Source organism: Ipomoea nil, unplaced genomic scaffold (assembly GCF_001879475.1).
Source record: "Ipomoea nil cultivar Tokyo-kokei standard unplaced genomic scaffold, Asagao_1.1 scaffold1518, whole genome shotgun sequence".
NCBI lineage: Eukaryota > Viridiplantae > Streptophyta > Magnoliopsida > Solanales > Convolvulaceae > Ipomoea > Ipomoea nil.
In genome coordinates this window covers 1-15000 of record NW_017617946.1, presented here as the reverse complement: position 1 = coordinate 15000, position 15000 = coordinate 1, and the positions used below count along the sequence as shown (strand labels likewise).

Below are 15000 nucleotides of genomic sequence, written 5' to 3'. Positions count from 1 at the left end.
TACAAACACTGTTTCTTCCGAGTTTGCAATCCTTGCATTCCCACAGTTCCTTCTGCATACCGGGATTACCATATCCCCAACTTTCACTTCATCAACATTCTCACCTACACTTTCAACCACCCTACCAAAACCCAACTCTGAATTTGTTAGGCATAATAGTGAAAGATATATGCAATATGTATATGTGAATATTTCAGAATTTAATCATGCGTGTTGTGCTGAGGTCGGTGAAGAAGTCAATTAAGTTCAACACCCTGCCTCTTGAAAATGTGATGACTGCATAAAGTTATGCCTTCATTCGCTATTAGCTATAGCTTTTGGTGTAGTAGTAAGCACTTGATCCTTACAAGCGGTATCATAACCAGGTTACGGGTTTGAATCCTAACAAGAGATTGGTAGGTGTTGGGAGAGAGAATTGTTGGGTGGAGGTCATGGCAGGGATTCAAGCCCTAACAATATATAGATTGGCAGGTGCTGGGAGAGAGAATTGTGGGGCGGAGGTCAGAGAAGGGTCATGGCAGGGGTTCGAGCCTCAACAAGTGCCACGAGGAAGAATTGTTGGGCAGAGCCCGATGAAAGATCATGACAGGGGTTCGAGTCCCAACAAGTACTAGGCCGGTGAAAGGCCCTAGTAGGGTTCGAGCCCCAACAACCATACTTTCATAGTAGGGATTTGAGTCCCAGCAAGACTGACACTTGCTGAGAGGTGAATTATGGGTGGATGGTCAATGGTAAGGCTTCATCCTTAGAATGTATAAGCAAGTACTACTCATCATTCTTACCCAGCTGCTTCATGGCCCAGAATTCTTGGAAATAATGAAGCGGCCCTGATTAATCAACCATATATGCATAACTCCATTAATAATATAATTCAACTTTAAGTAATCTTAAACAAGATCGAGCTGCTAGTAAGAACAATTAGACTTACAAGATCTAACTTCCACAAAGTGCAATCAGTATGGCAGAGAGATGTGCAGAGAATCTTAACACGAACCTCCCAAGCCTTGGAGGATCCACTTCGATCTCTTCTATCACAAGTGCCTCTCCAGCCCTCTACATACAGCACCTGAAACCAAAATTTCTTTCTTTTTCAGTAATTCACAGTTCTAATTTTTAACACCAACAATAATAAGGCAAATGAAATTTAATTTCTTAGACAAATATCAAACCAACCTTTGCATTTGATGGGTTTTTCCTATAGTCTCTGATGCACTGTTGTTGGACTCCATCACACTCACAGGATTAGATAGATAGATAGATTGATTGATTCTTTCTCTCTTTCTTTCACTTCCCAAGAATATGTTGGGTTGATTCGGAGTCTTTATATATATATATATTTATATATATATAATATATATATATATATATATATATAGTGACAAGCAAGTGTAGCAATCTTGAATAGCATATGATATGATATCACACTTTCTCATTTGATGGCTTTTACTCTGGTAGTCAAACTTGGCTCCTTACACTGAACACACACATTCTCTCCAACACAGTATTATATAATTTTAAATATATTTATTCTTTTAAATATATAATGACATACACCCACACACGTGCATTATTTTTTTAGTTAACTGGCTAAGTGCTAGATGCTATTCTATTGCCCGACTAACACTTACTGTAAGCATGATTTTGATGATGTTAATTTATGTAAGAAAAGGAATTAAACTTCTGATAGATAACACTTGGTACCTGAACTATCTTAGTTAGTGTACGGGAGATCATCTTAGGAAAGCATATTCAGAATCTACTAAGGACATCCTCAATAGTTGAGATTTTGGTGTGATTTTGAGGAGTTTTTGTAGGTGTAATTATGAAAAAGAAGATTGATAGAAGAGAAAAAAGAAAGAAAAAAACAATAGTATTTCTGACATTATGCAACATATTTCTGACATAATTCTTGTTTTGTAGGTGAAAGATTCAGTTCAAATTTGACCTTCTCATTTGTTAAAAAGTAATCCAGGGTGGAATTTTACTGTTCTAAAATTAAGGAATGAACCCCTATTAGGATCGCTGTAACAGTAATATCATCTACATGTCACTAATTAAGAGATATATATTTGTCCAATGTGAAAAGAGCTCTTGGGTACTTCCTTCAAAGGATCCTGACACCAAGATATGTTAAAGACAATATACAACCCTATTAAATTAAGGCATAGTATATTGTCATTAAAAAACTAACAAATTCTCAAAAAGAAGAGTATACAATGGCAAACACGTGCAAGTTGCAACAAACTTGACAGCTTAATATAGCCAAATATTGGCGGGCTAGCATTTTTTTATATCGGAGAAATATTCTAACACATACTAGTGCTTATTGGGCTGACAAAATTGACTTCCAACTCATTCGCACACCATGCATGATTACAATCACAATTGTTATATTGTGGAATCGTGCAAGATGGACACGATTCTACAATCGTTATGCTATGGACCCGTGTCTAGCATGCATGCTGGACACAGGTAACAGTGCCATTAGGCACTGTTATCTTCTTCTTCTTCTTTCCTTTTTTTTTTTTTTTTTTTTTTTTTTTTTTTTTTTAATTTCGGACCGGAGTAAATTTCAATTTTGGTCATATGACTATAGATGTTTTGTTAATTTGAGTCTCTGACTTTCAAAAGTGTTAATTTAGTACCTTAACTATGTAATTTTTGTCAATTTTAGTCACTCCGGCAAAATTGCCGGCCAAATTTCGCCGAAAAATTTTAATAATTAAAATAATAAGGGTATTTTGGTCGTTTCATGCCTCTTTTCATCTTCTCCGGCGAGTCCATCACTTTCTCTCCCATTTCTGGCGTTCTTTCTCCATGTAAACCCTATCTTTAATATCATCAAGCATCCTTTCCCCATCATCTTAGTTCATTTCATTCGTCGAAAACGGGAGAGGAATGGCTGGACTCGCCTGGGATGAAGAAAAGAGACGTGAAATGATCAAAATATTCTCATTATTTTAATAATTAAAATTTTCCGGCGAAATTTGACCGGTAATTTGACCGGAGTGACCAAAATCGACAAAAAATTACATAGTTAAGGTACTAAATTGACACTTTTAAAAGTCAGGGACTGAAATTAACAAGACCCCTATAGTCATAGGACCAAAATTGAAATTTCCTCTTTCAGACTGCTTCGTTATAGGAGTATATGTTCATAATTTTATTACTATATGTTCAGAATTGTAAGTTCATAATGTCAGAGTTCTATGTTCATAATTCCGTAACTGTACATTCATACTTTCATAACTGTACATTCATACTTTCATAACTGTACATTCATAATTCCGTAACTGTACATTCATAATTCAATAACTGTAACTTCATAATTTTCGAAACTCTATGTTCATAATTTTATCACTATATGTTCATATTGTAAGTTCATAATGTCAGAGCTCTGTGTTCATAATTGCATAACTGTACATTCATAATTCCGTTAACTGTACATTCATAATTCCGTAACTGTACATTCATAATTCAATAACTGTAAAATCATAATTTTCGAAGCTCCATGTTCACAATTTTAGAGCTCTATGTTCATAATTTTATCACTATATGTTCATAATTGTAAGTTCATAATGTCAGAGTTGTGTTTATAATTTTATAACTTACATTCATAATGTCATAACTGTACATTCATAATGCCATAACTGTACATTCATAATCCCATAACTGTACATTCATAATGGCACAAACGAATAACGCCGTTAACACCGTTAACGACGAGACAAAATCAATTTTTTTTTAACTGGAATGACACGTTTTTCAGCTGAGCCGTCGCAAGTATCATCTGAGCCTGCTCGAGGGTTGTAGAACTGAGCAAAGAGGCTGCCAATGTTGTTGAGATATCGAGTAGCTCTCCAACCACTCGAGAGGTAGTGGAACTGAGTGGTGAGTTATCTCGAGGAGTAGAAGTTCTATCAAGCTCACCTCGTTTGCTAACTACTCGAGAAGATGCAGAACCAAGTGGTGAGGCCGAGCATACAACCATTCATGAGGCATAACGATTCGCAACTCCTCATGCTGAATTTGATGAATGAGTGATTGTTGAATTTGATTCTAGCTTAGCCAGTACTGGTGGAAACTGAGAAGTGCTGACTAGTGCGAGCTCAAAGAATCTATAGCCGACCATCACATCCTGATTGTTGAAATAGTTTTTTGACTATAACAAAATTACCAATTTGGTCCCGAGTTAACGGATGTCTAACAACAAAATAAACGGATGACCAAATTGGTTAAGATTTTTAAAGTTGAGGGACTTAATTGGTCAAGAAAAATAGTCAATGACTAAATTGATAATTTTACTATAGTCAAGGGACCATTTCGATAATTAACTCAAAATAATATATATGGTATCAAATCATTAAAACATTCCAAACTTCTGTACCAACTTTAGCCAAAACATAGGGGGGGGGGGGGGGTGGTGTAAACAAACAGTCATCACTAAGGATATGATGATTGAATTTGTTACTGTGTTACATAAACAAATTAACACGGCATAATTCTCTGTAAATAAAATCTCTGCATTAATTGATTTGAAGAGAGAATTTCAAATTATGTATTGTGTGTGGCTAAAAATAAAATTATGCATTATTATTATCCATCCAGATGATGCAACGCAGAGATTTCTTCTGCTCCAGCAACTCAAATGCTTGCATAATGTCTTCGAATTTGACTTCATGTGTTTTGAAACCCTCCAAATTCAGCTCCTGCATTTATTTATCGTAACCAAAAACGATTTTACTGTCAGACGTGTAATATTTTTTATAAATGTAAAAAAAATTGTTACATTTTAATTAAAAAGTATTTATCCAGATAAATTCGTGACAGTCACACATTAAACGCAGGCTAAAAAAGGACTACTCAAATAATGTCCCATCAGTTACCACCCCCTAACATTCGAGAAATAACAAGTTTTTTTTTTTTTTTCACTCGAAGAAACAACAAAATAGCAAAATAAAATGACAACCATATATTTGTCTGATTTGGAATAATGCATTGCGAAACTTACATTTTTCAGATATTTTTCAGCAAGTTCGGGAATATCAGTTTTGGCATTGATTCCTCCAAAATTGCACCCGATAATGGTCTTTTCTGCTAAGAGTTCGTAAGGATTCACACTTATTGGCTTTCCGTGCATTTCTACTCCAAGTATTATTGTATATCCACCCTATAAATTATAACTCAAAAAATTAATTATGTTAATAAACAAGTTTTACATAATTGAAGATAGAGTATCAATTTTAATAATGAAAAACCTGCAAGTAGAGCTGTTAAAACAGGCTTAACTCGCTGAACTAGCCTATCTCGCCACGCCAAAAGAACAAGACGAGCTCTAAAAATCAGAGCTCATATTATAGCGGAATTTTAGCTCGTCCCTATTTAACCCGCCGGTTTAACGGGGCGGGCTTCGTCCTGTCGGTCCGTTTTGATAGCTCTAGCTAGCCGCAAGTATGGTCAAAGGGGATAACAAAAAATACCTGACGTGAGCTTGCGAAAGCATCTTCCATCAAGGATGCTAATCCAATGCACTCGAAGCTATAATCAACGCCTCCATCCGTCATTTTTTTAATGGCCTATATATTTAAGGTAAAGTTTAGATTTGTTTAATTATTAAATTAAAATAACAGAAAAATTTATAGTTTTTGATCTCTTAATTGTACATTTTTAAATTTAAATCTAATTTTTCTATTTTAATTTGTACAAATATGACTTTTTAATTGCTAAACAAGTTATAAATTTTGTCTATCAATTCATTTAAGACTAAGACATCGAGTTTTGTTTGTACCTAGGGTTATCATTTATTTATTTATTTTATAAATTTTGGTACAAATGGATTTTAACACCTCAATTTATAACCATTTTAACAAATAAGGCAAATTATTATGTCGACCTAGTCTACCTTACAAGGTGGACCCAGGTCCAAATGTTCACAATTTATTTTTTAAAAATTCACAATGTGTATACTACGAACACATAATGTTAACATATATATAATTGATTATATTATTTTGTATTCACAAGTTCCTTTCAAGTACTGCAGTCACACAATATTAACATATTAGGATTTGGTGACTTGTATTATATTAACATAAAAACACAATTTATATTCTAAAAGTTCACAATTTCAATACTAAAAATACACAAATTATACGTCGTTTAGGACCAGGGTCCACGTTGCTAGGTGGACCCTGGTCCATGGTATAACAACTAAACAAATAAAGGACTGTATTAGTAAAAGTTGAAAGGGTGAGTCTAAATTTAACTCGAGAACAATTAAACGACCAAAAATGTAGGGAGTAATCTTTTTTTTAAAAAAATAAAAAATAAAATTATCTTTTTAATTACTATTTTAATATGATTTGGAACAGTTTTACGAAGATGTAAGCATAAATTCAAGAATGAAAGATGCATCTAACCTCCGGTACTGAACTTTCCCCAATAGCTTTTGGATTAATAAAATCTGTAAGTCCAAACTTCTTCCCTACTCATTGAACAAATATAATAATAAATAAATAAATAATTCATTATTTAATATTAATATTTTTAATAAATATTTTGTAACACTTACCAAGTTCAAATTTGTCTGGATTCAAATCAACGCCTATTATTTTTGAAGCTCCCCTTAGCCTTGCACCTTCTGCAACCTATTATAGTTTGAAACCAGTAATTGATGACTAAATTTTATTCTGAATAATAATTGACAATAATAGAGTTCAAAAATTTACTTATAAATAATTAAATTTTTAAACACTAATTTTTTTAACACTATTTTTTTTTTTTTGAGAATAATTTTTAAACACTAATCACAAATCATTAATTTCATATTTGTGGTGATATTATAAATATAATACGTGTTGTTATTTGTAATAGTTTCTACTAAATTAAAATATAATCGAGATTTGTATATATATATATATATATATATATATATATATATATATATATATATATATATATGAAATTATCCAAAACAAAAAAAAAACTCAAATTACCGCAAGTCCTACAGCACCGAGTCCAAAAATTGCAACTGTAGAACCTTTCTCAATCTTTGCAGTTTTCCACGCTGCTCCTACACCTGTATATATATACACCAACATTAATAATTAAATTTAAATTTATGTTTGATGATGGAAAAATAATAAATAAAGTTATTTTAAGTATTGTGTCAGTTAGTTGATGGTTGATTATGCTAGTTGTTTTGATCAGTTGATAATAGTAATAATTTGTTTTAAAGTGTTTGATAAATTAATTATTTATTATCAGTTAAAATAAAATTAAATGGCATGAGTTTATTATTTTATTTATTAAATTATACTTAAATTATTTTTAATTTTAGATAAAAATAAGTTGTTATTGTAATCACTATTGTGGTTGTTATTGTTATTGTTATTGTTGTTATTATTATTATTATTATTATTATTATTATTATTATTTATTTTTATTAATAATAATTCAATATTAAAATATAAATTTAAAAAATAGTAAATAAAGTTTTTCTAGGTATTTGTTTTGATAAATGAGTGGGATAGTCAGCGATGTTTTTGTATTCATATACAAATTAAAATATAAATAGTTTTTTTTTAAAAAATAAAAAATCATCACGAATCAATGATGCAATGATAGATACTAAATATCTATAATAATATGTTTAAGGGGCAAAATTGTCAAAATGAATAGGCTGATTGAGATTCCTCTTAAGTCTCTACTCTCTACACCTCTATAATTTAAATTTCTTTTGAATACTATTGACATTATTACACCTCTATAAATTAAATACTCTGGTTATATAGTCTTGACCTAAAGGAAAAAAAAAAAAAAAAAAAAAAAAGAGTAATTAATCCAATTAATGGCAACTACTATGTATTTTTTTTTTTTTTTTTTTTTTTTGTGAGAACTACTATGTAATTTGATGATACATTTGTTATCATTCCAAACGAGAAATAAGAGGATATACAGACCTGTAGGAATACAACAGCTAAGCAAGCAGGCCTTGTCAACCGGTAAATCGGGAGTTATCTTCACAATATGAGAGATATCAACAACGGTGTATTCAGAAAAACTTGACACCCATAAATGGTGATAAATGCCTTTTCCATCCTTATCCCTGAATCGGGTTGTTCCATCTCTTGGCATTCCGCCATAATGCTCAACTGGGAATTTAGTACAAACACTGTTTCTTCCGAGTTTGCAATCCTTGCATTCCCCACAGTTCCTTCTGCATACCGGGATTACCATATCCCCAACTTTCACTTCATCAACATTCTCACCTACACTTTCAACCACCCTACCAAAACCCAACTCTGAATTTGTTAGGCATAATAGTGAAAGATATATGCAATATGTATATGTGAATATTTCAGAATTTAATCATGCGTGTTGTGCTGAGGTCGGTGAAGAAGTCAATTAAGTTCAACACCCTGCCTCTTGAAAATGTGATGACTGCATAAAGTTATGCCTTCATTCGCTATTAGCTATAGCTTTTGGTGTAGTAGTAAGCACTTGATCCTTACAAGCGGTATCATAACCAGGTTACGGGTTTGAATCCTAACAAGAGATTGGTAGGTGTTGGGAGAGAGAATTGTTGGGTGGAGGTCATGGCAGGGATTCAAGCCCTAACAATATATAGATTGGCAGGTGCTGGGAGAGAGAATTGTGGGGCGGAGGTCAGAGAAGGGTCATGGCAGGGGTTCGAGCCTCAACAAGTGCCACGAGGAAGAATTGTTGGGCAGAGCCCGATGAAAGATCATGACAGGGGTTCGAGTCCCAACAAGTACTAGGCCGGTGAAAGGCCCTGGTAGGGTTCGAGCCCCAACAACCATACTTTCATAGTAGGGATTTGAGTCCCAGCAAGACTGACACTTGCTGAGAGGTGAATTATGGGTGGATGGTCAATGGTAAGTGCTTCATCCTTAGAATGCTATAAGCAAGTACTACTCATCATTCTTACCCAGCTGCTTCATGGCCCAGAATTCTTGGAAATAATGAAGCTGGCCCCTGATTAATCAACCATATATGCATAACTCCATCAATAATATAATTCAACTTTAAGTAATCTTAAACAAGATCGAGCTGCTAGTAAGAACAATTAGACTTACAAGATCTAACTTCCACAAAGTGCAATCAGTATGGCAGAGAGATGTGCAGAGAATCTTAACACGAACCTCCCAAGCCTTGGGAGGATCCACTTCGATCTCTTCTATCACAAGTGCCTCTCCAGGCCCTCTACATACAGCACCTGAAACCAAAATTTCTTTCTTTTTCAGTAATTCACAGTTCTAATTTTTAACACCAACAATAATAAGGCAAATGAAATTTAATTTCTTAGACAAATATCAAACCAACCTTTGCATTTGATGGGTTTTCCTATAGTCTCTGATGCACTGTTGTTGGACTCCATCACACTCACAGATTAGATAGATAGATAGATTGATTGATTCTTTCTCTCTTTCTTTCACTTCCCAAGAATATGTTGGGTTTGATTCGGAGTCTTTATATATATATATATATATATATTATATATATATATATATATATATATATATATATATATATATAGTGACAAGCAAGTGTAGCAATCTTGAATAGCATATGATATGATATCACACTTTCTCATTTGATGGCTTTTACTCTGGTAGTCAAACTTGGCTCCTTACACTGAACACACACATTCTCTCCAACACAGTATTATATAATTTTAAATATATTTATTCTTTTAAATATATAATGACATACACCCACACACGTGCATTATTTTTTTTAGTTAACTGGCTAAGTGCTAGATGCTATTCTATTGCCCGACTAACACTTACTGTAAGCATGATTTTGATGATGTTAATTTATGTAAGAAAAGGAATTAAACTTCTGATAGATAACACTTGGTACCTGAACTATCTTAGTTAGTGTACGGGAGATCATCTTAGGAAAGCATATTCAGAATCTACTAAGGACATCCTCAATAGTTGAGATTTTGGTGTGATTTTGAGGAGTTTTTGTAGGTGTAATTATGAAAAAGAAGATTGATAGAAGAGAAAAAAGAAAGAAAAAAAACAATAGTATTTCTGACATTATGCAACATATTTCTGACATAATTCTTGTTTTGTAGGTGAAAGATTCAGTTCAAATTTGACCTTCTCATTTGTTAAAAAGTAATCCAGGTGAATTTTACTGTTTTAAAATTAAGGAATGAACCCCTATTAGGATCGCTGTAACAGTAATATCATCTACATGTCACTAATTAAGAGGATATATATTTGTCCAATGTGAAAAGAGCTCTTGGGTACTTCCTTCAAAGGATCCTGACACCAAGATATGTTAAAGACAATATACAACCCTATTAAATTAAGGCATAGTATATTGTCATTAAAAAACTAACAAAATTCTCAAAAAGAAGAGTATACAATGGCAAACACGTGCAAGTTGCAACAAACTTGACAGCTTAATATAGCCAAATATTGGCGGGCTAGCATTTTTTTATATCGGAGAAATATTCTAACACATACTAGTGCTTATTGGGCTGACAAAATTGACTTCCAACTCATTCGCACACCATGCATGATTACAATCACAATTGTTATATTGTGGAATCGTGCAAGATGGACACGATTCTACAATCGTTATGCTATGGACCCGTGTCTAGCATGCATGCTGGACACAGGTAACAGTGCCATTAGGCACTGTTATCTTCTTCTTCTTCTTTCCTTTTTTTTTTTTTTTTTTTTTTTTTTTTTTTTAATTTCGGACCGGAGTAAATTTCAATTTTGGTCATATGACTATAGATGTTTTGTTAATTTGAGTCTCTGACTTTCAAAAGTGTTAATTTAGTACCTTAACTATGTAATTTTTGTCAATTTTAGTCACTCCGGCAAAATTGCCGGCCAAATTTCGCCGAAAAATTTTAATAATTAAAATAATAAGGGTATTTTGGTCGTTTCATGCCTCTTTTCATCTTCTCCGGCGAGTCCATCACTTTCTCTCCCATTTCTGGCGTTCTTTCTCCATGTAAACCCTATCTTTAATATCATCAAGCATCCTTTCCCCATCATCTTAGTTCATTTCATTCGTCGAAAACGGGAGAGGAATGGCTGGACTCGCCTGGGATGAAGAAAAGAGACGTGAAATGATCAAAATATTCTCATTATTTTAATAATTAAAATTTTCCGGCGAAATTTGACCGGTAATTTGACCGGAGTGACCAAAATCGACAAAAAATTACATAGTTAAGGTACTAAATTGACACTTTTAAAAGTCAGGGACTGAAATTAACAAGACCCCTATAGTCATAGGACCAAAATTGAAATTTCCTCTTTCAGACTGCTTCGTTATAGGAGTATATGTTCATAATTTTATTACTATATGTTCAGAATTGTAAGTTCATAATGTCAGAGTTCTATGTTCATAATTCCGTAACTGTACATTCATACTTTCATAACTGTACATTCATACTTTCATAACTGTACATTCATAATTCCGTAACTGTACATTCATAATTCAATAACTGTAACTTCATAATTTTCGAAACTCTATGTTCATAATTTTATCACTATATGTTCATATTGTAAGTTCATAATGTCAGAGCTCTGTGTTCATAATTGCATAACTGTACATTCATAATTCCGTTAACTGTACATTCATAATTCCGTAACTGTACATTCATAATTCAATAACTGTAAAATCATAATTTTCGAAGCTCCATGTTCACAATTTTAGAGCTCTATGTTCATAATTTTATCACTATATGTTCATAATTGTAAGTTCATAATGTCAGAGTTGTGTTTATAATTTTATAACTTACATTCATAATGTCATAACTGTACATTCATAATGCCATAACTGTACATTCATAATCCCATAACTGTACATTCATAATGGCACAAACGAATAACGCCGTTAACACCGTTAACGACGAGACAAAATCAATTTTTTTTTAACTGGAATGACACGTTTTTCAGCTGAGCCGTCGCAAGTATCATCTGAGCCTGCTCGAGGGTTGTAGAACTGAGCAAAGAGGCTGCCAATGTTGTTGAGATATCGAGTAGCTCTCCAACCACTCGAGAGGTAGTGGAACTGAGTGGTGAGTTATCTCGAGGAGTAGAAGTTCTATCAAGCTCACCTCGTTTGCTAACTACTCGAGAAGATGCAGAACCAAGTGGTGAGGCCGAGCATACAACCATTCATGAGGCATAACGATTCGCAACTCCTCATGCTGAATTTGATGAATGAGTGATTGTTGAATTTGATTCTAGCTTAGCCAGTACTGGTGGAAACTGAGAAGTGCTGACTAGTGCGAGCTCAAAGAATCTATAGCCGACCATCACATCCTGATTGTTGAAATAGTTTTTTGACTATAACAAAATTACCAATTTGGTCCCGAGTTAACGGATGTCTAACAACAAAATAAACGGATGACCAAATTGGTTAAGATTTTTAAAGTTGAGGGACTTAATTGGTCAAGAAAAATAGTCAATGACTAAATTGATAATTTCACTATAGTCAAGGGACCATTTCGATAATTAACTCAAAATAATATATATGGTATCAAATCATTAAAACATTCCAAACTTCTGTACCAACTTTAGCCAAAACATAGGGGGGGGGGGGGGGGTGGTGTAAACAAACAGTCATCACTAAGGATATGATGATTGAATTTGTTACTGTGTTACATAAACAAATTAACACGGCATAATTCTCTGTAAATAAAATCTCTGCATTAATTGATTTGAAGAGAGAATTTCAAATTATGTATTGTGTGTGGCTAAAAATAAAATTATGCATTATTATTATCCATCCAGATGATGCAACGCAGAGATTTCTTCTGCTCCAGCAACTCAAATGCTTGCATAATGTCTTCGAATTTGACTTCATGTGTTTTGAAACCCTCCAAATTCAGCTCCTGCATTTATTTATCGTAACCAAAAACGATTTTACTGTCAGACGTGTAATATTTTTTATAAATGTAAAAAAAATTGTTACATTTTAATTAAAAAGTATTTATCCAGATAAATTCGTGACAGTCACACATTAAACGCAGGCTAAAAAAGGACTACTCAAATAATGTCCCATCAGTTACCACCCCTAACATTCGAGAAATAACAAGTTTTTTTTTTTTTTTCACTCGAAGAAACAACAAAATAGCAAAATAAAATGACAACCATATATTTGTCTGATTGGAATAATGCATTGCGAAACTTACATTTTTCAGATATTTTTCAGCAAGTTCGGGAATATCAGTTTTGGCATTGATTCCTCCAAAATTGCACCCGATAATGGTCTTTTCTGCTAAGAGTTCGTAAGGATTCACACTTATTGGCTTTCCGTGCATTTCTACTCCAAGTATTATTGTATATCCACCCTATAAATTATAACTCAAAAAATTAATTATGTTAATAAACAAGTTTTACATAATTGAAGATAGAGTATCAATTTTAATAATGAAAAACCTGCAAGTAGAGCTGTTAAAACAGGCTTAACTCGCTGAACTAGCCTATCTCGCCACGCCAAAGAACAAGACGAGCTCTAAAAATCAGAGCTCATATTATAGCGAATTTTAGCTCGTCCCTATTAACCCGCCGGTTTAACGGGGCGGGGCTTCGTCCTGTCGGTCCGTTTTGATAGCTCTAGCTAGCCGCAAGTATGGTCAAAGGGATAACAAAAAATACCTGACGTGAGCTTGCGAAAGCATCTTCCATCAAGGATGCTAATCCAATGCACTCGAAGCTATAATCAACGCCTCCATCCGTCATTTTTTTAATGGCCTATATATTTAAGGTAAAGTTTAGATTTGTTTAATTATTAAATTAAAATAACAGAAAAAATTTATAGTTTTTGATCTCTTAATTGTACATTTTAAAATTTAAATCTAATTTTTCTATTTTAATTTGTACAAATATGACTTTTTAATTGCTAAACAAGTTATAAATTTTGTCTATCAATTCATTTAAGACTAAGACATCGAGTTTTGTTTGTACCTAGGGTTATCATTTATTTATTTATTTATAAATTTTGGTACAAATGGATTTTAACACCTCAATTTATAACCATTTTAACAAATAAGGCAAATTATTATGTCGACCTAGTCTACCTTACAAGGTGGACCCAGGTCCAAATGTTCACAATTTATTTTTTAAAAATTCACAATGTGTATACTACGAACACATAATGTTAACATATATATAATTGATTATATTATTTTGTATTCACAAGTTCCTTTCAAGTACTGCAGTCACACAATATTAACATATTAGGATTTGGTGACTTGTATTATATTAACATAAAAACACAATTTATATTCTAAAAGTTCACAATTTCAATACTAAAAATACACAAATTATACGTCGTTTAGGACCAGGGTCCACGTTGCTAGGTGGACCCTGGTCCATGGTATAACAACTAAAACAAATAAAGGACTGTATTAGTAAAAGTTGAAAGGGTGAGTCTAAATTTAACTCGAGAACAATTAAACGACCAAAAATGTAGGAGTAATCTTTTTTTTAAAAAAATAAAAAATAAAATTATCTTTTTAATTACTATTTTAATATGATTTGGAACAGTTTTACGAAGATGTAAGCATAAATTCAAGAATGAAAGATGCATCTAACCTCCGGTACTGAACTTTCCCCAATAGCTTTTGGATTAATAAAATCTGTAAGTCCAAACTTCTTCCCTACTCATTGAACAAATATAATAATAAATAAATAAATAATTCATTATTTAATATTAATATTTTAATAAATATTTTGTAACACTTACCAAGTTCAAATTTGTCTGGATTCAAATCAACGCCTATTATTTTTGAAGCTCCCCTTAGCCTTGCACCTTCTGCAACCTATTATAGTTTGAAACCAGTAATTGATGACTAAATTTTATTCTGAATAATAATTGACAATAATAGAGTTCAAAAATTTACTTATAAATAATTAAATTTTTAAACACTAATTTTTTTAACACTATTTTTTTTTTTTTTGAGAATAATTTTTAAACACTAATCACAAATCATTAATT

General features: G+C 32.6%; 2 protein-coding genes and 1 pseudogene across 2 annotated transcripts; all 3 read right to left on the bottom strand.

Annotated features, from left to right (window-relative positions):
- The window catches only part of LOC109189283, a 1995-nt pseudogene extending 1160 nt beyond the window's left edge, over positions 1–835 (bottom strand).
- A 3515-nt stretch (positions 836–4350) lies between these two features.
- On the bottom strand, positions 4351–9488 carry LOC109189281 (alcohol dehydrogenase-like 1). The gene is made up of 10 exons (XM_019340078.1): positions 9346–9488; positions 9099–9238; positions 8951–8997; positions 7962–8287; positions 6996–7078; positions 6572–6647; positions 6420–6484; positions 5481–5576; positions 5012–5170; positions 4351–4709 (listed from the first exon to the last, which is right to left on the bottom strand). The coding sequence occupies exons 1-10, from the start codon at positions 9398–9400 to the stop codon at positions 4584–4586; spliced, it is 1173 nt and encodes a 390-aa protein (XP_019195623.1). The 5' UTR covers positions 9401–9488; the 3' UTR covers positions 4351–4583.
- A 3135-nt stretch (positions 9489–12623) lies between these two features.
- LOC109189282 (alcohol dehydrogenase-like 1) lies at positions 12624–14855 on the bottom strand. The gene is made up of 5 exons (XM_019340079.1): positions 14749–14855; positions 14598–14662; positions 13659–13754; positions 13193–13351; positions 12624–12892 (listed from the first exon to the last, which is right to left on the bottom strand). Exons 3-5 carry the CDS (start codon positions 13740–13742, stop codon positions 12767–12769), a joined length of 369 nt encoding a protein of 122 aa, XP_019195624.1. The 5' UTR covers positions 13743–13754; positions 14598–14662; positions 14749–14855; the 3' UTR covers positions 12624–12766.
- Positions 14856–15000: the final 145 nt, after the last annotated feature.